The 25,632-nt window shown below is 31.4% G+C and overlaps 3 protein-coding genes across 5 annotated transcripts; 1 reads left to right on the top strand and 2 right to left on the bottom strand.

The window, feature by feature from the left end:
• Positions 1-204: 204 nt before the first annotated feature.
• LOC137830756 (mediator of RNA polymerase II transcription subunit 31) lies at positions 205-2,786 on the bottom strand. The gene is made up of 5 exons (XM_068638269.1): positions 2,551-2,786; positions 2,193-2,290; positions 1,444-1,540; positions 1,170-1,248; positions 205-767 (listed from the first exon to the last, which is right to left on the bottom strand). Exons 1-5 carry the CDS (start codon positions 2,598-2,600, stop codon positions 468-470), a joined length of 624 nt encoding a protein of 207 aa, XP_068494370.1. The 5' UTR covers positions 2,601-2,786; the 3' UTR covers positions 205-467.
• A 4,335-nt stretch (positions 2,787-7,121) lies between these two features.
• LOC137829604 (uncharacterized) lies at positions 7,122-8,529 on the top strand. The gene is made up of 2 exons (XM_068636450.1): positions 7,122-7,952; positions 8,177-8,529. Exons 1-2 carry the CDS (start codon positions 7,158-7,160, stop codon positions 8,282-8,284), a joined length of 903 nt encoding a protein of 300 aa, XP_068492551.1. The 5' UTR covers positions 7,122-7,157; the 3' UTR covers positions 8,285-8,529.
• A 1,220-nt stretch (positions 8,530-9,749) lies between these two features.
• LOC137828582 (LRR receptor-like serine/threonine-protein kinase ERL2) lies at positions 9,750-17,456 on the bottom strand. 3 transcript variants are annotated; one of them, XM_068635218.1, is made up of 27 exons: positions 16,884-17,456; positions 15,353-15,491; positions 15,161-15,232; positions 15,000-15,071; positions 14,822-14,893; positions 14,669-14,740; positions 14,412-14,483; positions 14,236-14,307; positions 14,060-14,131; positions 13,896-13,964; positions 13,706-13,777; positions 13,499-13,570; positions 13,356-13,427; positions 13,209-13,280; positions 13,058-13,129; positions 12,889-12,960; positions 12,733-12,804; positions 12,581-12,652; positions 12,414-12,485; positions 12,246-12,317; positions 12,077-12,148; positions 11,893-11,964; positions 11,741-11,814; positions 11,524-11,655; positions 11,090-11,428; positions 10,602-10,969; positions 9,750-10,376 (listed from the first exon to the last, which is right to left on the bottom strand). In XM_068635218.1, the coding sequence occupies exons 1-27, from the start codon at positions 17,005-17,007 to the stop codon at positions 10,020-10,022; spliced, it is 2,970 nt and encodes a 989-aa protein (XP_068491319.1). In that variant the 5' UTR covers positions 17,008-17,456; the 3' UTR covers positions 9,750-10,019. The 3 variants fall into 3 exon arrangements, with proteins under 3 accessions (XP_068491319.1, XP_068491320.1, XP_068491321.1); XM_068635219.1 differs by having other exon boundaries at positions 15,353-15,486; positions 16,884-17,192; XM_068635220.1 differs by lacking the exon at positions 16,884-17,456 and adding an exon at positions 16,197-16,218.
• Positions 17,457-25,632: the final 8,176 nt, after the last annotated feature.

Raw genomic sequence — 25,632 nt, forward strand, 5'->3', positions numbered from 1 at the left:
TATGGAATAGTCAATGAAAATCCTCAAGAAGGGTACAAGGTATTCAGAGACTGAAGGGGAGCAGAAAAGTGTTTCAAGAAGTAGGTGGGATCTACTTCATTGAACGCTATGAGCCAAAGATTTATTATCTGTAAACACTCACCATCTGTCTTTCTACTCCTTTTGTTCACAATAACAAAAGAAATTTAAGTAGATACCATCAAAGGTAGTATGCCAATTGAAAATCATTTTTATAAAAATAATGAGTTTTGACTAACTAACTGCATATGGATTTTCAATAAGAACTTGTCGACCCAACTGAACATTACTAATTTTTAATGACAACAACAAAAATAATTTGCATAAAAACTATGCTCTATCATTGTCCCCACTTCCATCTCTCAACTAAGCAGGAAGTAACAAACTGATTGCCTTATCCAACCACATTGAATTGTTTTTATAATCAATTTACATGAGGCATTAAACACTCACTTTCTCTTCCTTCTATTGTCAACTGTAGGATTCCTCATGTCATTTTTAGCTAGACCAGAGCCAGGGGGCATACCATATGGCATAGGAGAAGGAGCTTGAGCAGGTGTTGATGTCACAGCAACACTTGTAGCAGGTACTGGTGGCAGTGCAGATACAGGTGCCTGAGTTGTAGTTGAAACGGGAGCAGGAACTGCAGATGTGGCACTAGGTTCAGGAAGTGATCTTGGTAAAATGTGTTTTAGCCGATTGTTCCTATAGTTCTTCCAGAAGTAGAATTGTTGTCTATGTGCCAACTCCTAAAATACAGAGACAAGCAAAATTGTTATTCTCTTTGGCCTCAAATATAAGCAGAAAAAGGCAACGATTGGTGGACATAAATATAAACAAATTCCAACTAACTCAACCTTATTCGATGTTATTTTCTCAAAAATACCTCTAAGATTCATCTCCAATATATATGAATGGGGGCAATTTAGAAAATATACCTGTTTATTTTATGGAATCGTGAACTTATCTACCAATCTTATTCAATGTAAATTAAATTATTTTGCTTATGTTTGAGTCCAAAAAGCAGTACCAAAGGAGGAATGTATTCTTAAAGAATGAGAGAATGGCGTAACTTCAGACAGGAGCAATCTCACATGAAGTCCAGGAGAAAGCATGAGTTTATACGAGGGAAAACAGATACTGCCATGTACCTTATTGGTAGGATGTGCCATTGCATTGCGAAAATTTGCATTCTGAAGCAGCTCAAGAAAATAAAGACAGTGAGGATACCTAGCATTCATAGAACATGACTAAATCAGGATAGCAACCCAGCTAAGGTCAGAGCAAAACATTGCTGAAGTAAGGGTGGGCACAAAATAGTAAAAGGTGACACAATTCCATGTATTCCTCGTAGACTAAAATTTACAACTGAATGGCTTAAGTAGATTTGCATTACATAATCCCTTATTTGAAGATAATTCTTACATAATAAATTTAATATATTCAGGGCGCTGCCAATATTGAAGATACTTTAAGTATCCAATGAATGCTTCATCCTCAAAATATCGATTCTGAGCCAAATCTGTTCAAAAGAGCAACAGATATAAGAATAAGGTAAAATCACACACACAAAAGACCAAACATGCCGCTTTTTAAAAAATGTGAAAAAGAAATTTGATAAGGACAGTAGAAATTACAGAGTTAGGAGAATAAGGAATTCTCCTAAAATAAAGGCAAAACACAAAACAACAAAGATAAAAGAAAACATCAGTGAAGAAAGCTCTCAAATCCTCAAACATATTTCTGTCAGATTTTGAAAAGGGATGGCAACCACAATTGTGGCCACAACATCAAGGATTTTAGGTATCACAATGTGGCTCCGTCAGCTGCATCTGTATGCAAGTTTCCACAATATCAAGAATCACAATGAAACCCAACCATGACAACAATTCAAAATCTTATCCCCCAACAAACTATTTTATGCAGAATAGAAGCCAAATTGCCTAATCTTGTCATAAATAAGCTGTGTTGTATGTATCAAAGAATTCCCAACTACTTGCAACATCCATTTTTCACAACTTGTTTCTAACTTTCCAACTAAACAATTTTTTCATCCGTAGAAATTAAACACGTGTTGATTTACACAACTCACTAACTAAGCTAGACCCATGAACTATTGTTCAATGAAGTCCAAACAATCAAAGCATACAAATGAAGTGAAGAGTAAATCATACAGTGGATGTAGGTAGGATTAGCAAGGCACTGAACAAACTCCAATTCAAGCAAAAACCGTTGCCGCCCATCATCTGGATCTTTGTATATGTTCTTTGGCCTGACAAAAAAAAAACCACCAACAGCCATTATTAGCTGAACATATGTCACTGAACCCAAAATCACACCTTTTTTCATAAAAGAAAAAAATCACCAATACCAAGATAAAAAAACAGAATTTGGAGAATAAGAGAAGCCCTTAAAATAGGGACACTTCAAATAAAACAGAAGACAAAAGCCCTTTGATTATCACCAATCCAAGCATGTTGGGGTATGATAATGTGGTGTAAAGCAAGCAAAAAGATGGAAAATTTAGCTTACGATGATGGAGAAGTATCGGTTGAATTATCGCTTTCGTTTTTAGAGGCCATGGAATCGGTACTCTCTTAGCTGCAAAACCAACAGAGAGTATGAAACACGAAATCTGGTGGGGTTAGGACTGCAATACGACCTTGCTCTCGCCTTCGAATAAAAAACAGACCCAAATCTATGAATTCGATGTACCATCGTTAGTGAATTAGAACTCCATAACTTCTGGCCGCAACACATAGTTTGATGAAAAGACAATTTTATCCTTAAAAATATACATTTCAAACTGTAAAGGTGTTTTTTTTTTAATTCTACAATTTAGATTTTTTTTTTATTTACATATTTTAGATTGTAAAATTTAGAAAGTATTTTTAAATTTAAACATATATTTGATAATTTACAACCTATTTTTTTTATAAAAAATATATATATTATTAATGATAGAATTTAGAAAATATTTTCAGATTTAAAAATATCTTGTAAATTTTATAATTTAGAGTTTTTTCATATAACTTATTTCAAAATAAAAAATATTAATAAAATAAAATTTAATTTTACTATTTTAAGTATGGGAATGACAAAAAGAAGCTATAAAATCATAGGAAGAAACAATTTACAATCACCCTCCAATTTAAGTGTTCGTTTTCGGGCACCTCTTTTTTTTCCGCAATATATTTATCGGGGTTCTGAAAGATGAAACCCTTCATTTTTTAATAATGGGCTTCACAGTGGCCCATTTTAAATGCAACAAAATGGCCTAAACTTCCTGCACCAGATGATTTCTAAGCTCCACCCAATTAACTTTCGAATTTCTAAAATTATCATTCATTCTGAAATTGAAATTTTGGAATTAAAAAATACATGTTGAAAAATAAAATCCAAACTAAATTTATGGAATAAATTTGAAAAATTAAAATCTCGAAAAAAAAGTTCTAGAATAAAAAAAATACATTTCCCAAATTTTTTTCAGAAAATAAAATCTGGAAAATTCTAGAATCCAGAAAAGTGTTTTTGAAATCCAAATCCAAAAATTTATTTCATAATATTAAATTTGGAATGTATTTTGATTCATGCCTCTATCTTATTTAAAAACTAAAATAAAAATTGTCATTTCACATAAGGCATCTGATGCAGCAGGTTCAAAAAGATAGGGTGCAGGAAGCAATTGCACAACAAAATTGTCCCATGAAATTATGTTGGAGGTGCAGTAAGAAAAACTCAGGTGCAGAAAGCAATAATCCTTAAAAACTCCTAAAATTGGACCGTGCTCCGTCCAAGTAACATATTATGGGCCTCAACTATCAGCCCATATTATCTCTTCTTTTTGTTGAAAATTGATGGAGGAGAAATAACGGCTAAGTAAATACAAATGGCAAAGGAAATTACTTCCTGCACCCAATCAATTGGTTCCTGCACCCGACAAACTTTTTAAAACCCCATTTTGCCCTTGTCTTCGTTAACATTTGCAGTTGAAGCTTCCGGACGCCCATGTCCGTAGAAGGAAAATGGCTTACAGATATCATCATCCAGAATAGCGTTCTGCATTCTGGATGTACATATCCAGAAGAGTTAAATGTGTTTCGGATATGGGGATGCGGAAGTATACCCACAACCTTCTGGATAAAGCCATTCGCGCACATAAATCACTTCTGGATAAGAAAATTTGGAAGTCAAAAATCACTTTCGCATAAAAGTATCCAGAACGCACAGGACATGTTAAAACTCAACTTGTCTTCTCCGGTGGCTTCATTCTCTGTCGCTGTCAAACTTCCTCGATGCCTCAGTGACCACAACAATGGACGTCCTTTGCTCCTATGTTTGTGTTCGTTGAAGGGCTGTTCAAGTGAAGCTTTCACTGCGTCAGAGGAGAAATGTGAACGAAAGAATGGGAAAACGACGGTGATTGTTGGATTGAGTGCGAAAACGAAAGAGGCAGTAGCGGCTGCTATATTGCCTGCAAAAACGAAAGGGGTTGGGTGTTGTGATTAGGTACAAATTTCACTTAATCTAATTTTAATTTCATTAATTAAGGACATTTTAATATTTTCGCATACAGAGTTGGGTACCAATCTAGATTGATTGGGTGCAAAATGAATAAAATCAATTCAATAAAATGGAGGCAATTGCTTCCTGCACCCGATCAATTGTGACTGGCACCCGACGAATTTTTTAAAATCCCATCATGCCCTTTTCTTCTTCACTTTGAAAAATATTGTATGCTGAGGTAGAGGAAGTTCATTGTTGTGTGAAGCTTTAGTTCGCACCATCTTCTAGAACTACCTCCACCTCTAGTCTGAACCATCTTACAACATATATAACAAAATAACATTCAATCCAACATATATAAAAAATTATAACACATATAGTATAAAAAAACAAATGAAAAATTCCATAGAAGCCAAGTGCCCTAAACTACCTAACACTAATACGGATAACCATATCCGCAGAACAACAACAACACTATGGAACAAATTATCCACAAGTCAAATGCCTCTTGCGGATAAAAATATCCGGAGGCCATTCTTCCACAACTGCGGATAAAAATATCCGGAAGCCAAGTGCCCAACTGCGGATAAAAATATCCAGAATCCAGTCCTGAATTGCAGATAAAAATATTCAGAATGCAATAGTAAACTACGGATAAAAAAGTGCGAAACTCAATAATGAATTACGAATAAAAATATCCGGTAGGCATGACAGAGTATCTTTCTCCGACGATGGTTCCTTCTTCGACTTCAGAAGCTGACGGTGGCGGCTGCTGCTCTACCTGCGATGATGAAGCTCACTGCTGGTGAAGGAAACCAAGGGAGACGATGGTTGCGACTGCTGCTTCAAACACAAATGAACAAGAAGAAGAAGAAGAAGAAAAATAGGATTGGGTGCCTATCACATTTTAAGATATTTTCATATTCATTAAGGGTAGATTTTTAAGATATTTTCATATTCATTGATTGAACTTTTCCTATTGGGTGTGTGATTGGGTGTCCGTTAAAAATGATATGATATGGTGCAAGGAGAATTTGCCTAAAATGGATTAGATTCATCCCATTTCAATATTGGACAGAACTACTTGATTCCGTGGATTCGATTGACCTACTAAAATTTAAAAATAATAAAAATAAACAAGTTTAAAAAATGGATAATTCATGAATTAATCACCAAATAAATAAGTAGAGACGTACAACATGTTAAATGAGAGGCATGGTTTCCTTCAATTCAAGGCATACTAAGTATTTCAATCCTGTTCTGTTCTATCTAACTCCAAGAATTTAGTGTTGTATATTTCGTTATATTTAAAAAAAAGAACATGATACATATATATATATATATATTAGTGATTATCAACATAAATATTTAGTTTGATATCATGTAATTAAAAAAAAAGGTTTTCAATGAAAATCAAGACATAAGATAAATATTATTTTGAATTTATCTCGAAAAAATTATTCAGCATTGTCAATATTTTCGTATTCGTAGTGGTGTGAAAGAAGATTTGATTTCAAATCGCTTAACAATAATGTTCTTAAGATTAGTTCATTCTATCTGTTAGTAAAGGTAAGGGAAGGTTGTAACACCTGAGCAGTGTTATACCATGACAGAACATTAAAACAATTTAAGCCTAATCATTCCTTAAGTAATTTAGGCTTTGTTTGGATTAAGGAGTTCAAAGTTGAGGGTGTGGAAGAGTGAGAGTGTGAGAAGAAAGTGTGAAAAAAATTAGTGTATTTGGATTAAGATAGGTTAGAGTGGATGTGGGAAGAAAGTTTATTGAGATACGTGAGTGATGTGATGGTTGTAAGAGTATTTTAAATTATTTTGAATAGTGTAAATTGTAAGATTACAAATTTACCCTTATATATAAAAAAAAATTATTAATTTTGTACATATTTTAGTTAATTAAAATAATTTAAAGTTTCATTTATAAATAAATAAATAAAATGAAAAATTCAAAGAAATAATTAAATATAATTTTAAATGTAAGTATAATTTTATTATTTTTCATTTTATTAATTTAAATTAATTTTTTTACTTAAGTTATTTTATTTAAATAATTTTAATATTATTTATGATTTTTTAAATTATATTATATTATATATATACACAAAATTATTAATAATAATAATTTCCATTATTAATATTATTGTATGAAAGGCATTATGGTCTTTTCATTCCATTTCTCTCTCATAATCCTAAATACCCTCAACTTTTCACTCACTCTCACCCTCAACTTACCCCTCTCTCTCATAGAAACAAACAAGGGTGACACACATTCACCTTCACCCTCAACTTCCATCACCCCAAAAGCAAACACACACTTAATGTAAGTTTTTTTTCTATCATTATACCTTAAAATCATTTTATTTTTTTTTAGGGTTTAGGGTTTCATAGGTAATATAAAAATTGCCCCATGACCCTGTGGATCCTAAAGTTTGGCAAGCAATATTCCAAGTCAACTTGGTACATAGTAAGAAGGTTTTGAAGAGAGAGTAGGTATGCCTAATCTCTTAGAAAACAAAATGGTACAGTTAACAAAAGTTGGTATTAAACCACTCCTATATATTCAGAGATTACCACTATAAAATGGACTTTACTGCAAAAATGCACCAAAGCAATGAAAAATGAATGCAACAGCAAAGAAAAAACATGTTAGGGAACCACCTGCAGTTCCTTTCATATGGGAAGTGAAGCCAGGAATTCCTAAGAAAGATTGGAAGGCAGAGGCAGAAGTCTCTTCACTAGGCCACTTCCCTCAAACTCCTCTCAAGCTAATTGCCTCAGTTCCATTTGTTTGGGAAGAAAAACCAGGAAAACCCCTTCCCAATTTCTCAGATGTGTCAGTTGATCCTGTGCTTCCAAAACCCGAGAAAACACTAATTCATATAGCATCATCTTCAGGTTTTTCTGTTGCATGCAACTTTGGCCATGATGACAAAGACAAAGGAAGCTGCAGTTATGACAGTGAAAGCATAACTAGCTTAGACCTTGAAGCTTTTACATTTGATGCAGACGAGTCATTTGGTTTGGTTCCCTCACTACTTGCAAATTGTCTTGTACCATCAGCAAAAGTTTCCAGTGCCATTCCACTGGCAGAAACCCCCTCCTCTCCAGCTTCCTCAGAGACAGATAGCAGCATAAGCAGCTATGCAACTGGCAGGTCAAGTCCAATTGGTGCTACTTTCCTTGAGAGCCTGTTTCCTCTGTATGCACCTCAGTCTGGCTTCCTTGAAAGGGATGAGAACTTGCAAAAAGAAACTTCAAGTACACATGAAGTAGGAGCCAAAGATTTTGATCATGTAGATATTGCCAGTGACATGATAAGGAGGCCACCAACACTCGGAGAGCTAATTATGATGAGTCGGAGAAGAAGCTGCAGAAGGAAAGCAGTTCAAATGAAAAAATGGGATCTGCCAAAGGTAATAACATAACATTTGGGACAATTTTTAACATCTATAATTAAATGATTAAATAGTATATGGCATTTGTTATAACTTTTATAATAACATAGAAACTATACTTTATAATGCATGTGTAGATTTGATTTTCTCTTTCAAATGAGGATAAATTGTCACATGCATGGTAATGATATTGAACAGAAGTTTAAGTGAAGCTGTCTTCTTTGCATGTCAATATTGTGCAGAAAATCACAAGACAGCAAGCTTTTGGATGTTTCTCGATTGTAACCAATAGCAAAATGATTGAGGGGCTGCTGAAGAGAAAGTACTTCCCCAGACATAAACTGATATAGACAGAATCAATTCTGTAGAAGGAAATATCAAGAAGAGAAGTACCAAAAACACTGCTCCATAAAAAAATGCCTATCTGCAAATTGATTTTAAATCACCCTCTTTTAATTTACTATGTCAAGTTTCTTGCAATTTATGGGTCTATTTGTTAAGAATGTGGAAAGTGGATTGTGAAAGATTATAGTTTTTCACTGTAATATATACTCACTGGTCTTTTTCAAAAAGATAGCCACTGTGATACTTACTATTATGGCTGTGTGTACATTCTTCTTCAACAAATTAGTTTTTGTGTCATCAAATTGATAATCTCTCCAAATTAAGGCTTACATTTAAAAATAACTCAGGTGTCTCAATAAAGGTAGTTAAAAAAACTGCACAAGTTAGAGAGATGAAATTCTAATTTCAATTAGAAAACGGTATAAAAACACTTAAAGAATTGTATATACTGTATCACATAATTTTGAAAATGGCCCAATAACAACGCTAGTTAATTTACATGAAAATAATTAAGTTTCAAAAGCAAAGTCCACTGTTTTCAACAATTCTCTTGGTACTTCAATAAAAACTAGAGAAATGCTATAGAAAATTTATGAGGGTACACTAATTTTTTTTTATTGGTGTAAGCAGTTGACAATAGAGAGGGAATTCTTTTTCTTAAAAAATAGAGAAAGTGTAGAATATTGATGAATAGTATAAAAGTTATAAAAAAAAAGGAAGGAAAAGTAAAATTATAGCATGTTCATCTATTTGTATACCCAACTTGGATGTAAAAATTTCAATATTTTTTCTATCTGATGATTTAGATATCTATTTCAAACACTAGTTCCATTTTTATATCATGAAATATCACTTACAACTTTAAAAATGTCTATTCATTATATGTTTAATAATAATATAATTTATGTTTTAAATATTTATTGTTATAAATTATGCTGTAATGAATATGTTTATCCTAGACCACACCCTTGTTAAAATACTTAACAATGAAAATGAAGTGATGAAAAGAAGTAGCTTTTTAACGGAGACGTTAGCTGTAAATATACAGTAAAATGTCTCATTCTTCTTCTTCGGGCATTAATTGTGTGCATGCAGAGTGAATTTATGGGAGACATTGGTACGCGTAACTATACATTGTTCATTGCTCACCACTAATTTATGAGCAGTAATAATTTTGCTGTATTAAAAGCGTTGTGTATCGCAAAGGACAAGAGTGCTGAGACAACCTTCTGCTCTAAGGCTGTAACATCGAATACAGGGTCTTCTGCCTCTAATTTATTTTATTTTAAGTACAAAATTATAATGGTTATGTGAAATTTAAAACTTCACCGTTCAATTAAGAGGAGTCATGTGCAGTGCAAGCTGTTAAACAAATGTACTGTTCTTTTCAGTTAAAGGTTTATTTTATGGTCAGAAGAACTATTTATAATATAGCCAAAACCTTTTTGGGAAATCAAAAAGCCTAACAAATAAAACGAGCAACATAATTTGATATCCATTTGACAGATAATAATATACGAAAACAAGTGCTTCTAAGAAGATATACAGTAGTAGAAACTTGCAAATGCTCTATAATAGTGAAGTGTTTTATCCCCCTATCGATATGATCCTCCATCTATTTGCTAAATGTAAACGATTATATCTAATCACAAAAAGAAACTGGTTTTACCCAGTCTGAATGCATGGAAATTGAGACGTGAATCCTGCAGCAGGTACATATGTAGAAACTAGGAATAGGGATCAAGTGCTCTTCGATATAACATCCCCAAAGCGAACAAACCATTGAGCATTGGTTGAGTTATCTTCTTGGTGAGGTTGTTGTCCTTCCACTTTTCGAGGTTGTCCCTTCTCGATCACAAAATGCGCATAGTCAAACTTCTTTGCAGGTGGAGCAAGGATCTTACTTGGAGGTGAAGGAAGTAGTGATACCAGAACCCTGGCTACTTCATGCATGGTAGGCCTCTCAGAAGGGTTCTTTTTCGTGCAAAGCAAAGCAAGCTGAAAGGTCTTCTTAACATGAGCTAGATCAATGCAGGTTATAGACACCTCTGCATCCACAGCCTCCATTACAGTGTTGTTATCTGCCTTGGCCAATATCTGAATTCATGCAAAAATCAGTCCAAAAATCGAAATAAATGAGCTAAAAACTTAAATATATTAGCATTGCTCTGGTAAATGGCCCTCCCAAAATGAAAAAACTGTTACACCTTTTGTATTTTTGTTAACCCCTACAATACACTAAACAAATGGTTTTCTATATAACAAGGACGACTAATATAAAGCAAAAACAGATTTATAGCATGCAAATAGTAATACACGTACCAATTGATGCAAATTAGACTCATTGTCCACTGCCTTTTTTCCAGTTAGTAGCTCCAAAAGAACTATGCCAAAGCTATACACATCCGATTTTTCATTCAGCCTAGATGTTCGGGCATACTCAGGGTCAATATAGCCTATAGTTCCAAGGACATAAGTCGATGCATGAGTTCTTGCGGTCGAGATGGATTTTGCAGTACCAAAATCAGAAAGATGAGCCTCGAAGTTCTCATCCAGCAAAATATTCGAAGATTTTATGTCCCTATGAACTATTCTTGGGTTGCAGTCATGATGGAGATAAGCAAGTCCTTCGGCTGCTCCAACAGCAATCCTCAGACGTGTTTCCCAATCAAGTTTTACCTTCGAGGGACCTGCACCAGATGAAACATCTTAAGTACCAAAGCCAAAACAGAATCGCAGCAATCTAAAAATACAACATGAAAGTTGACAATATGCAGAGTTGACAATCCTAGCAAGTGAATCAACATTACCATGTAGAAGATCCCACAATGAGCCATTCGCCATATAGTCATAGAAAAGAAGATTTCCATCGGGAGTAAGTGCATATCCATGCAAGGTGACAAGGTTTCTATGTCTAATGCTACCAACTGTCTCAAGTTCGGTCTCAAACTCCCTTAAATTGTGTGGTTGTTGGTTATAGAGTCGCTTAATTGCAATTGGTCGGGAATTCTTCAAAACACATTTGTATACAGTACTAGAGGCACCATAACCTATGATATACTTCTCATTGAGATTCTCAGTGCTTCTCATTATATCATCCAAGGTGTGGATAGCCATATCCATGTGAAGAATAACTAGTCTTGGAGGACCTGAAATGAGGCAAGTTCAACACAACAAAAATAAGGAACATTTAAGGCAGCAGTAAACTGATATAACGAGAAAATGCTAGATCCTTTTAACATGCCTTGCCCAGTTCTGCTAGATCCTTTCATCAATTGCTTAGATTGGCTGGATCTATAGAAGGCTACAATGACCATGGCTAACAATATCATAATTCCAAGCGTGAGACATACTACAGCAACTCTGGAGAAAATCTCTGAAAAAAATGTACAGAATTGACCTCAGTATATTATAGTAATTCATTTACAAAAATGCCTTTTAATAGGGAATAGGCATTAGACCTCTTGATTTCGGAATGTAGGGACGACATATTGATCCCAACCAATCTCCACATAATAATGAATTTCCAAAGAAGCTGCCAAAGGTTACATTACATGTTATTCATACATAAAAGATCAGCATCAATTGAAACTAATAGGCTTCTCTACAATACCTGTCAGCTGAAAACCTTGAAAAGTTCTTCATTGAAGGAATTACTCCAGAAAGATTATTATAGGACAAATTTCTAAAATAAAAAAAATAAAAAACATAAGAACAGAAAACAGTCCAAAGATGGCAAAAATGGGACGTAGGGGGAACACAATTAAGGCACAAAGCTGGCTGTCAGGGGTACTCACAATAGTGTAAGACTAAAACAATTGGTCAGCTGATCAGGAATCTTCCCACGCAGATCATTGTTGTTCATAATCCTACAATATAATTTAAGTAAAAATAAGTTGATGCTATTATCCCCCAATGGATCAACACAATACATAAAGCATAAAATACTTCAGAAGTTATGCATACAAAGACATAAGGTTCTGCAGCTGTCCAATTTCCGGAGGAATGCTACCAGAGAGATTGTTGAATGACATGTCACTAGAAGCAGAATAAATTATGTTAATAAATTAATTACTGTTAAAATCTTAACAAGAGATTGGAGTTTACACTTCCACAGAAGAATATAAAACTCACAGAATTTGAATGCTTCTGAGATTCCCAAATTCAGCTGGCAAGGAACCTCCAAGGTGGTTGTGACTCAAGTTGCTGCATTTATGACGAGAAAATATTATTCAGGAAAGCAATAATAGAAAACCAAAAAAAAAAAATGATCACATGGTTCATTACGATATCTTTCTTACAGGGTCAAGAGATGTTCCAGATAACCAACAGATGCTGGAACATGTCCTGAAAAATTATTGCTAGATAGATCCCTGAAACAAGGTATAAAATAAATAAAGGTAATATCCCCACACATCATCAGGTTAGATATGGTTTTTCTGAGGAAACTTACAATGTATCTAGATTAATAATATGCCCCAACTCGACGGGTATATTCCCCTTGAAGTTGTTCGCAGAGAGGTTTCTGGACAAGACAATTTTTACTGTTAAATTACTAAAAATAAGAAATCTGGTATGAATACAATGAAACAAGTTTCAGATAACATACAAGTATGTCAAGCTATCAAGGTTGCGGAAGCTCAATGGAATGGAACCATCTAACTGATTACCATGCACATTACTGAAACGAATCATTGAAAAATCATGCAAGGTATTGAAAACATCATGATATTCTAAACAGCTCAGCAGAACTAGCGGGTAGCAATGAGAAATCTTACAACTGGTTTAAGGCTGTGCAGGAGCTTATGTTATGTGGAATAGTTCCATCAAAATGATTATTGGCAAGATTCCTGAAAATAGTAAATGAAGCTACTTTACACAAGACACTGCAACAATTATTGACAGTGTAACTGACTGACTATAACTTACAATTCAAAAAGATGTTCCAGCTTCCCAAACTCATTTGGAATTTTACCAATTAGGTGGTTGTCATTCAATTGCCTGGAGAAAACATAATCCGTAAGTACATTCACAAAAAACCTAGAGTTTTGGTACAAATAATACAAGTCAACTCACAAGTAGCTCAGTTTGGACATATTGCCGAGTTCAGGAGGTATCGGGCCAGTAAGCATGTTTCCATGAAGGTACCTGATCAATTAAATTTCTCAAGACCAAAACTAGCATAGTAGAAGTTTAAGTCAATGGATAGTTACACTCACAGCTTTCCAGTGAAGGTCAGATTCCCAAGTATTGGGGGAATTGATCCCACTAACTCATTCTCACTCAAATCCCTACAACAATGTCACGTTACAATGCAGAAGACATGTTTAATAACAAATCTACAGATACAAAAGGAATTGCGGTACTCAAACCGCCAAATTATTAATATAATCTTCAAATTTAGAATAATGACAAAGTATACTTACAATATTGCAAGGGCTTGCATCAAACCAATCACTTCTGGAATCTTCCCAGTTAATCTATTTCCTTGAAGTGACCTGGGCCCAAATCACAGTGATACTTGATTATATACAAATCACCATTCTCGAATAAAATAACTAGTGTTTGTCGATTCACAGTACTGAATAAAACAATAACCTCAGTTAAAATACTCACAAAGTAGCAACTTGCAGAAACCCAATATTATATGGAATCTCTCCAGTAAACTGATTATATGATATGTCACTGAAATTCAATGGAAAAAATAGGGTGGTGGCAACGATGAGATAGTTATCGAAAATCAAATATAAAACATACCAAATAATAGTTACTTGGCTTACAAGATTTCAAAACTAGTACAGTTCCCTATGCTGTCAGGTATAGTACCAGTCAAATTATTGCCTCTCACGTCACTGAGAAATCGTAGAAAACAACATAAGAAAAAAGTAAAAACATATGTAAGGTTACAAAAATGATCCAATGTGAAGCTTCATCATGCTTAGGTTGGATTACTCACAAATACCACAATCCAGTTAATTGACATATATCAGGGGACAGACCACCACTCAACATGTTCCCTCGTAATCCGCTGCATTAATGAACAATCCCAATAAAAAACTCTCCTTGTTAAAGAACTATTAAGATACAGGCAGACGTAAAAGTAAAATACACAACAAAAAACATAAAACCCACAGGTACTGCAAGACTTCATTCCAATAGAGTAATCTTGGGATCTCTCCAGTGAGCCTATTTCGAGCAAGATCACTGCAAACATAACAGGACAGTAATCGCACTTACTTAGAGACAGCTAAAGCAACAGATCGTAAAACACTCAAGTAACAAAAACTTCTGTTATTTCCTCTTTTTATTACAATGGATGAGTGTCATTTTAAAAAAATACCAACACGGTATAATTTAGTATTGAGTTTGAGAAGAGGAGCAGAACTTACAGAGTCTTCAGATTTGGAATTTGGGTTAGAGTTGAAGGGATAGGACCAGTTATCTGATTACTCTTTAAATTTCTGCATTCAACAATTCAACTTAAGTCTCGTACAATTAAAGCCGAACAAAATTATAAATGTCAAGTCTGCTTTCAAACTTACAAAAACTCAAGTTGCTTTAGCTTTGACAGGGAGAAAGGTATATCACCATAAAGCTGATTATCAGACAAATCCCTTCAATTAAAAGAAAAAAAATGTAATAAGCAATTATATCTAAAAATATTTCCCAGAAAAACAGGATCAACATGGAAGTAGGTAATAAGAGAAGCAAAAAGCCTACAAATGAAAAAGTGCTGCACAGTTTCCAATTTCATCTGGGATTTGCCCCGTTAATTTATTCCCTTGCAAGTCTCTGGTTGCAAAACATGCAGATATCTCAGAAGCAAATCATATGTCAAACTAAACAAATACATGCATTTCAGATGAGAATGGTAAACATACATTGACTGCAAGTTTCTCAAGTCACCAATGGCTGGGGATATCTCCCCACCGAGGTTCAAGCTGGAAAGGTTCCTAGAAGAAGAGAACAAAGCACTTTAAATCAACACAAAGAGTTAATTAACGCAAAAGGTTGTCAATGAGAAAAGATTAATACAAACGAAACAAATAATCACAGAAGGATAATAAGCTCACAGAGAAACCACAGAAAGGCTGCCATTATCGCAGGAAACTCCACGCCAAGAGCAAAAGTCGTCATTGTGAACGTCATCCCAGTCAAGAAGCACGTCTGGCATATTGCTAAAAGTAGCCTTCATCGCCATTAATGCCTGTCCTGCGCATTTTCAAAGCCCTTCAACACTCAAGCATTTCCAGAGCTCAGTACCGTACAAATCTATCAATTATCAATGCCATAGTACATAGTGTTCCATCGTCTACGATTAGCAATTATATGGAAGACGACTAAAAATCGCATACAAAATACTTCTAAAAAATTCAATTAATTCACCTACGACAAATAATTGCAATCATCAAACCACGGCAATGTGGTAAAACATTGTTGAGAAAATAACAAAAAAAAATACATCGGACGGATAGTTCTTTTTTAAAAGTGTGTATCCAATCTCTTAGTAAAGAGCAAGCAAGTTCCGACATTGAATATACCCATTTCATATTCAAGAAATTATTTAATGGATTAACACGAGTTAGAGTGAACCAGTGAAAGAAGTCCATTTTTATCCCTGTAATCTGGCTTTCATAAATTTCAATACTATAATGTAACAGTTGTAATTGTAACAAAATAAAAAATCTACAAAAGCACTCAAATGCAGAAAGGCATCTAAATAAAAAAATAGTATGCAAATACCCTGAAACTGTAGAACAACGGTCCAAGTGCCAAACCCAAAGTAAACAAAGTTGCATACAGATTAAAATATTGCCAAAACTGTTCCAGACTAAACAATCCATTAATAACGAACTTACCCAAATAATTAAAATGATTAAAAATTAAGATTTCCTTAATCTGCATCATTACTCTTACATGGATTGCTAAACAGGTCAGCAAAAAAATCAGCATCTCATTACAGTTCCGAATCTATCCAAAAGGTCTTTTCCTTTACACTGGTATGGCTTCAAATATCCACCGGAAAAGAGAACAAAAAGGTATAAAAGGAATTGTCATACCGAATTCGGATTCTTTCATGGTTCAACATAAAAATGCAGCAACTTCAGTTATGAATGAAAATCTCAAAGCACGTGAATTCTTCCTTAGAACGGAAAAGGCACTTTATTCCAGGACCCCAACCCCCTCCCCCACTAAAATAAAACACGCCCAGGAGCCAGGAGTGTTTCACTAAATTCAGCATCGTAAATATCTAAAACCCCGACAAAGACACCTTAGAGTCGAATGTCTACAAAGAACTACACAAACGAAAGAGAAGCTTAAACTGCATTTGACTTTGCTTCAACAAGCAAAAAACAATATTCCACTGGAATGCTTTTTAAGTATATACAAAGCAACGAAGAAAATAATAAGCTTTGAGCAGCGCTCTCAAAACCAAAGCACGAAGGGGAGGAAATAGATTCACCACAACCGCAACAACTATCCACAAAACAAAAGACAAAAAAAAGACATGCAAGACAAAGATTTGACGGGTGAAGCAAACGAATAAACCAAAAAGAACTAAAGGGGTGAGTCAAAACGGCAATGCACCCACAAAACGCAAACCTTCTTCGCTGAGGGGCAAAGCAAATGGAGAAAGAAGGAAGAGCATGAGCAGAAGTGGAGACGTGAGAAGCTTCAACTTGTGGTGGCCAACATAGAACAACGGCGCCAAGCCATTACCTTCCATGGTCGCCAACCACAGCACGTAGCAGAAAAGACCAAGCAGGAGAGAATGCAGTTAATATTATAACAGTGACAAAGGTTGTTTGTTGGTGTTGTTTGGTAGAGAGAGAGTGCAGGCGTTTGGCGTGAACCGTAAAATACAGTGTTAGGAAGAGTGAGAGAGAGAATGGGAAACGGCGGTGAAGCGACGTTAGCATAGGAGACTGTCACTGTATATATGGGTGGTAGCCGCCGTCATTCGTACTCGCCGTTTCCCAGCGTATTTGACAGCTATCGCTTTCTTCTCAACTTACGCGCATTTCTTCGCGTGAGCCTTAATTTCCCTGTGTTTTCTCACTAACAAATCTGAACAATGGCCATAAGCTAAAGACAATGTAACTACGCGCTCTACGAGTCATGTGGACAGCAGCGACCGTACACATTTGGATTATGGAGTGCGTGTTCATGGAGCGTGCCAGTAAGCACTTAGAATAGAAACTAAGAATACTTTCTTTTTTTTTAGGATAAAAGTAAGAATATTTAATCCTACTTTTAGTTCTTACATGTATTTTGTACTATACCAAATTAATGTTTTTACTTATAATTATAATAATTACAATTATTATTATTATATTATATTATATTATATTATATTAGAAAAATTATTAAAGTTTTTTCTATTTAAAATGTCTAAAAACTTTTATAGAAATTGTGAAATGACACACCATTTTTGCTGGAGAAAAATATTAGGCTAAGTGGGATGATAGTGCACAGGTTTATATTGGATTTTATAAACTCCTTCTTTAAACACTTAAAAGTTAAAATTTGGTGTGGATTGGATTTGTGAATTTATTTATTTAATTCGAAACGAGCTCATTCAAGCTAATTGGTTTGGATTGAATTTATAGATATAAAAATTATAATAAATTATTTTTAAGTTTTTTAAATCATTTTTTTCTTTAACATCTTTATAAGGTATATTTTATGATTTTTCTAATAGTTGCATTATATATTAAATTGTTTTCTTTAGTTCTATCGTAAAATGTTTTCCCTACATAATAATGTCTGTTTTGATATTTGTTTATACTTTACAAGTCTATTATGTGCACTTACAAACTAGTTAAAACACACTTCTCAAAACAGACTGTGAAAATAATTTTTTAAACAATTAAGCACTACCATTAATGTTTTCATGTTTTTTAATAATTAAATGCCGAGTTATATTCAACTCATCATGAATACTGAGGTGCAGTAACTTTTTTTCTTAAAAAAAATAAGTGCAATAAAAGGCTTTGGTATAATTTATAATTATTAAATTATTAAAAAACTTATTAGATTTACAACTCCTCTAGTGATACTTTCATCCTTTATTCACCGTTACTATTTGACTTAATTATAAATTTTATTTGTGTGTAATGTCAATGCCTTACTTTTTTTTTAACCATTTATATCTAATTTTTACATTTTAAAATAATAAAGTATTATCATCTAGAATTTTTTTCAATATCCAATAGAAATGTAGCAACTTTTTACGGTAACTTTAATCTATATAGATTGATAAATAATAGTATTTTAAAACATTTAAGTTGGAGAAAAAACCAAATGTTCAAAATAAATTATTTGAAGCATTTTTCTTTTCCTTGTATTAAATGTTTACATGGTTATATTTTATTAATATTCAAATTTGTATTGAATTAAAGTTTATTGTATTCTTATTAATTGTTATTTATTATATAAAATTGGTATAAAAATTTAATAATTACAAATTACGTCAACAAAATATAAATATTTATGAAAACAAATATTGAATGTAGATTAAAAGGATAAAAAAAACTATAACAAATCATAAATAGAAACATGGTATCTTTCTTGAAAACTTATGAATGGATAAAAAAAAATGAAAGCATTGCTTTGTTTAAGTAAACAAGCATTAGGATACCCTTGGTGAATTATGATAAATATGTGTAAGATCACTTTCCAAAGGTTTTGTCCTTATTTGGTAAAAAAATTTGGGTTTTGACGTTATTGGAGGGGTTCTATTGCATGAAATGGAAATGAAGAAAAATAAAATGAAGGGTTTTGTCATTTTGCCAAAAAGCAATGCATTGGGCATGTCAAATTGATCTATTGATCTACAAATTCCAATCTATTGAGGAATATTAACATTGGTATCACACAACTTCATCACAGAAAAAGGAAAGAAAATAGCAACATTTTACCAAATGTATGATGTTGGAGATGTGTGTATTTCTACAACAGTGAATGGTTGGTTACAATTACAACTTGCATGTGAACCCAATCAGAATAGGGTGGTGAGAACTTATTTTCCACCAAACATACAACATGGCCACTTTTGTTGTTTTCAAGTAAAGATGAAAAGACATTCATAACTTCAAAAAAAAATTATTCAAAATTATAAAAAAAAACAGACAACAATGTAGAATTGTTTTGATGGTGAATGGTAAAGAAACAAGACTGAACTGTGTCTGAAAGCAGATTAGGTTTGTTTGGAGAGATGAGCAATAAAATAGGTTTGCATATAGCAATGTATAAAGCTGACTTTCTGAGTCCTTTTCCTCTTAAATTATAACTGTCTTCCCTTCATTTGGTAATTATCTGTTTGCTTTCATTTCTGTTTCTTGCTTTAATGATCTGCAAAAAGCTTTTGCCTTTTTCTTTTCTTGTGTGTAAGGTAAGTAATGACACTACTTCCTCCACTTCATTGTGCCTTCCAGGGAATTACTGGTACTAACTAGGCTGTTTATTGCTAGGTTTCCTTTTTTTCATTAAAAACATAAAAAATAAGTTTTATTTTATTTTATTTAAAATTAATATTTTATTATTCAGTTTAATTAGTTTTTTATTATAAAATTTACAACATTTTAGAACGACAAATTATCAAATAAAAATATATACTATAATTTTTTTGAAGTATTTCTTATTTTATTTATAATTATAATTATTTCTTATGTTTATAACTAAATTATAAAATCTAATAGTAAAATATATAATATATATCGTAAGTAAAATATAATTAAATCGTAATATAACTTTTTAAGAAACATTTTATATATATATTTCTTAGTTATTAATTAAGTTTAAATGTACAGCAATAAGTTATTTGACTCTATTATTCATTTTCTATCCAAATATTTCAAAATAATTATTTTATAAGAAATCAAAATACATACATATACATAAACATATAAAAAAATGTACAAAATATAATAAAAAAATTAACTCTTCAGCTTATTTATGTTGAAGTAAAAAAATTAACTCTTCAGCTTGTCTATGATGAAGTTGTTCATCATTAAACACCTTCTACTTATATATAACACATTATCATCACAATTGATCAACAAAATAGAAACCACAAAATTGTGTAAGTTAAAGTTTTAAAACAAAACCTTATACATATACAATTTCAATCATATACACACATTTGAATCACATCTCATCCATATATTTTAATGGATACAGTTTCAATTCAAACATTAACATTTATCAAAACTACATATCCAAATTTCAACCCAAGTACTAACTATCATGTCATAACTCAAAGGAATTAACATCACAAACACGTGACTTTACTTTTGTAAGACTCGTGTGTTGAATTAGAATTGACATGCTACATTACTAAGTTGACATTATTACATACCTACATAATATGAACTAGTTTATTCACATGTAACACGATAAATTCATTATGACCTACTAAATATAATTTTTTTTCACACCGCGTATTGGGTCATGAGAACCTCCTTTAGTTCTTACCATTTAATATTTCCCTATGCGTGAGTCGTATAGTAATATAGTCAAAATTGTCTTCTTCAAAATCCCAAAATCAATATACAACCTAAACATATCAACATAGTATTCTCTCCCTAAAAACAATTATCTTTACAATTCATCACATAACTACATAGAATTAGTATTCAATTTACATGCATAAATAAACATTTACATTTAAATCAACTAAAAACAATAAACAATAACTAAACAAACAAAATTAAAAGTGTTTTTCGATTGAGCGAAAATGTGGATGAAAGAAGAGTTTAGTTTCGGTACTAATTTTGTTTTCGCACGAGCGAAAACACAACGATATTTTTACTCAATCTTCACTTGAGCGAAAACGAAATCGAGAATAAGTTTTTTTCTTACATTTTCTTTTAAGTGAAAACTTTTTCGCTTAATAAAAATATTAGAAAACCAAGTAGCATAACCAATTTATTTTCAAAACACTTACCCATAATCAACATATTAATTTGTACTGTTTATATAACCTACAAAGTTTGCATGACATTACTTTTCTAAACAATATCCTAACACTTTTATATAACTCATATATCAATGTATATATACAATGCTTTCAAATATGAATTGAAACAAGTTCAAAATCATACCTGAAAATTTGACTAACAACTTTCTCTTAAATTTCAAACAATTCACAACATAGCTCAAAGTCACATCTAATCAAAATTAAGATATCAAATTATCAAAATCTCATATCTTTACACTTTTGAAAGATTATAAATTCAACAAATAACATCCCTACAAAAACTCATACAATGTGACCATCACCTTCACTTTAAGTTCATCTACCTTAAAGTACTATTGCAAAATTTAGCTACCTTCCCTTACCTATTTAGCTTGCTCAACATAAAACTAAACTCCAACTACACAAAACCCACAAGAAGGCTAAACATGTATACAAAAAAAGTTCTTATCAATGATTTGAATATACCCATATGATCTTGAACTAAAAGAGACCTCATCATGACTCTACAAACTCCACAATGCATCCGAGTTCCCCCAAAGTACTATTGTAAAACTTAACTAATTTTCCTTACCTGTTTAGTTTGTTCAACATAAAACTAAGTTCCAACTCCACATAACTCACAGGAAGGTTAAACATGTACACAAAAAGTTTTGATCAATTATCTGAATATACCCTTATGATCCTGAACTAACATAAACTCATCATGACTCTAAAATCTCACATGCATCATAGTTCCCACCTCTCTAAAGTACTATTGCAAAACTTAACTACCTTCCCTTAAATGTTTATCTTGATCATCATAAAACTAAGCTTCAACTTTACATAACCCACAATAAGGCAAAACGTGTACACAAAAGTCATGATCAATAATCTTAATATACTCCTATGATCCTGAACTAACAGAAACTCATCATAACTCTATAAACATCACATGCGTCCTAGTCTCCAAGACATGCAAAAATCTTCAAAACTGACTAAAAAATAATTGACAAAAAAGACTTTACTTTAAAGAAAATCATAATTAAATAAACTTTTTCTATTCATCATTAGGATTTTGATCTTCAAACAGGACGAAAACACTAGTCAAAATCTTTGAGAGAAGTCGAAGAAAAAAAAAAGTTTTACAAAAATAGTAATTATCTTAAAATGAAGTTTGAATCGTTAATTTTACTAATTTCACACTCTAATAATAATAATAAAATATTATACTTTATGTCACTTACACTTTTAAACAATTTCATAGATACTTACATTCCTTGAATTTTAAACATTTTAACATTCATTTATTATAAAAACACAATTTTTTTCCCTCTAAAAATACATGTTTTGTTATATTTGATGAATTTCAAAGTAATTTATACACAATTATTATAATTAAGGTTAAATTAGGTATAGTTATTTCTCTCTTATATCATCAAATTTAATTATCTAAAATGAAATAAAAGTAAAAGTATTATAAGTGAAAAAAATAACCCATCATCTCCCACAATTAGATTTTTGTATATAGTTAATAAAACTTGTAGATTTTAAAAATTAAATATGAAATCTTCTACTAACAAAAAAAAAAGTGACCAGAATAAGAGTTTATTAAACATAGTTAGTAACTTTTAGCTAGTGTAAATTATTAGTAAAATTGATAAATATTATATACTAATGAAATAATCATATATTTTTAAAAAAATATAACTCATTACATTGAAATAAATTTTTAAGATTAACACATGGTTTTATATATTTTTTTCATCTTTAATATAAGGCATAGCTTCATATATAAAGCATTAAAATTTACTCTTTATTAATAATGAAGAGAGATTTAAAATATTTATAAAATTATTTTAAAAATTTACAAAATAAACAAAATTAGTTATTTTTTTAGTATGTATGATTATATTAAGTACTAGAGGCAGTATATTAGATTCTTTTGATTTATACCCTTATTTGGTTTTATATTCTGGAGAATCTTTTGGTGGGAAATTAATAATTATCTGTAAATATATTAAATTTTATTAAAAAAATCATTTTTTTCTGATTTTGTTCATATGCACAAAATTGTTTTGATAATATTCCTAATCAAATATTTGAGGAAAAAATTATCCATTAAGTATGTCATAATATATTGATTCCTATTAAACAATTTAAAATACATTTAAAAGTTATCCTAGATCAATTGAAACTAGAAAAGAAAAGAGTAAAAAACAAAACTAAAGTTCTGAACTATGTTTCATAGAAGGGGTCCAAAACTAATTCATGTTTCATGATATGTCACCAAACGCTTTCCGTTTTCCCAAATCTTGCAGCAAATTATTAGGGTGTACTTTTTTAAGTTAACAATGTTCCTGTTAAATTTAAAATCAACATTAATGATTGGTGAGTGATGTGAGTTCTCAACCCTTATAATAAAAAAAAAGTCCTTTCCATTTCATCTTCAAATAATGTGTTTTATACCGAAATAAACTTATTTTCACTAACGTTTAAACTATAAAATTGTTTTTTTTTAGTATTCATTGAGATTAAAACATTATGAATCAATTTAATCTTTTAAAAATTATATTAAACTGTCAAATTTATCACTCAAAGAAATCAAATGGTGAAAGGGTTCTTAACATTTATAAATGATGAATTAATTTTTATTCATTGAAAAGTCATAATAATAAAACAAAAGTAGATCCCAATTTTAAATGAATATGTGATGTTCCATGAAATATGAATAACATGAGAGGATGAGGAAGAGCAGAGCAGTAGCGTCAGAGTAGACAGTGTTTCAGAAAGAGATTCTGCCGGCACAATATCCGCCGGTATTCCGCCGTCAGAAGAGTACGGTCGGCCGGCGTGACACCATGGTGTGGGTCCCACTGACAGTGAAGACAAAGTTACATGTAATTTTTCTGGGGACAGAGAAACAACAAATTACTTGAAAATGATGATAGATGGTTACTTATCGGTTTTTCTCTCTCTGACATTACCAACATACCATTAATTCTTTATGCATTTAACAAAAAATTGAAAACCCCATTTCTGAACATTGTAGTTAATTAATCTTAAGCCCTCTGCTTTTCCCACCATCTTGCTGCAACATGCTTTAGCAAGGGTTCAAGTTCCTATGCAAGTTCGTTACTCTTATCACTCTTCAACCCCAACAAAATAACGTTTCAAAGGATGTGTTTTTCTTTTCTAAATACATCTTACAACTTACTTTTTTAATCTTAACTAATGTTTACATTCTCTTCCTTTCATTTTTTATAATAAGAATTATTTGAATAGATTTAAAATTCACTTACCTCCATAAATATATAGTTTTACATGTAAATTAACAATTTTTATAAAAAATATGTTAAAAATATCACAACAACAAAAAAAATAAAAATATTTAAATAAACAAATTATTACAACTTCACATCTCTAAACAGATTTTATAAAGTTTAACAATATTCAAATCAATGTAAAAAATACACATAACAGACAATTATAATTATTATCGGAGTCATAGTACTTACAAAGTAATTTTCAACTAATTTTAGTATGATTGATAAAATATTATTATTTTAGTTTAAATTATTTTTTATCGACATTACTTAAAATACAGAATGATTTGCTCTGAAAGAAATTAGCGAGACATTTAAGATTATGTCTTACTGAAATAGGATTGTTTATTCATATTAGAGTTATTAATAAAAAATTATAAGATTTTTTCCACATTACTCATCTTTATTTTAAATATATATTTTTATATATAAATAAGATAAAATTATTATTATAAAATATAACACTGAAATATATTTGATGTTTTATTCTATTATTTTTTATTTTTTTTTAGTTGGCTAAAACTGATAATGTAGTCAAGTTTAGTTAATCAGTCATTTTCACTATAAGTTGATAACACTAAAATCTATTTTGATTTTTCTTTTATTATATTTTTTTCATTTTAGTTTACTAAAGCTGATAATATAGTCGAGTTTAGTTAATCGGTCATTTTCACTATAAAGTTGATGATAAGGATGAAGCTTATTACAGCATCTTTCATATTGTTTTTAATTTATTTAATAATTTTTTTTTCTAACACTAATAAAAATTAATATTTAAGTGAAATTTAGATTACATTATTTTACATGTTTTATTGAAATTGATCTATTTAAATTAATTTTATACAAAAATTAATATTTTTTTTGTGAGTAAATTCATTTTATCCATCTTTAGCAGCAAGTCTAAATGGGCGAATTTAATCCGTTTTCTTTGTCATCTTATAATGTTTTAAGTTTGATTTTTTTAGTTTTAGTATTATATACATATATAATATAATAAAATAATTATTTTTATCAAACTAACTTTGATAAATTGTTATATATATATATATATATAAAAAAAATTTATTTT

This window comes from Phaseolus vulgaris, chromosome 7 (assembly GCF_000499845.2).
Source record: "Phaseolus vulgaris cultivar G19833 chromosome 7, P. vulgaris v2.0, whole genome shotgun sequence".
Classification (NCBI taxonomy): domain Eukaryota; kingdom Viridiplantae; phylum Streptophyta; class Magnoliopsida; order Fabales; family Fabaceae; genus Phaseolus; species Phaseolus vulgaris.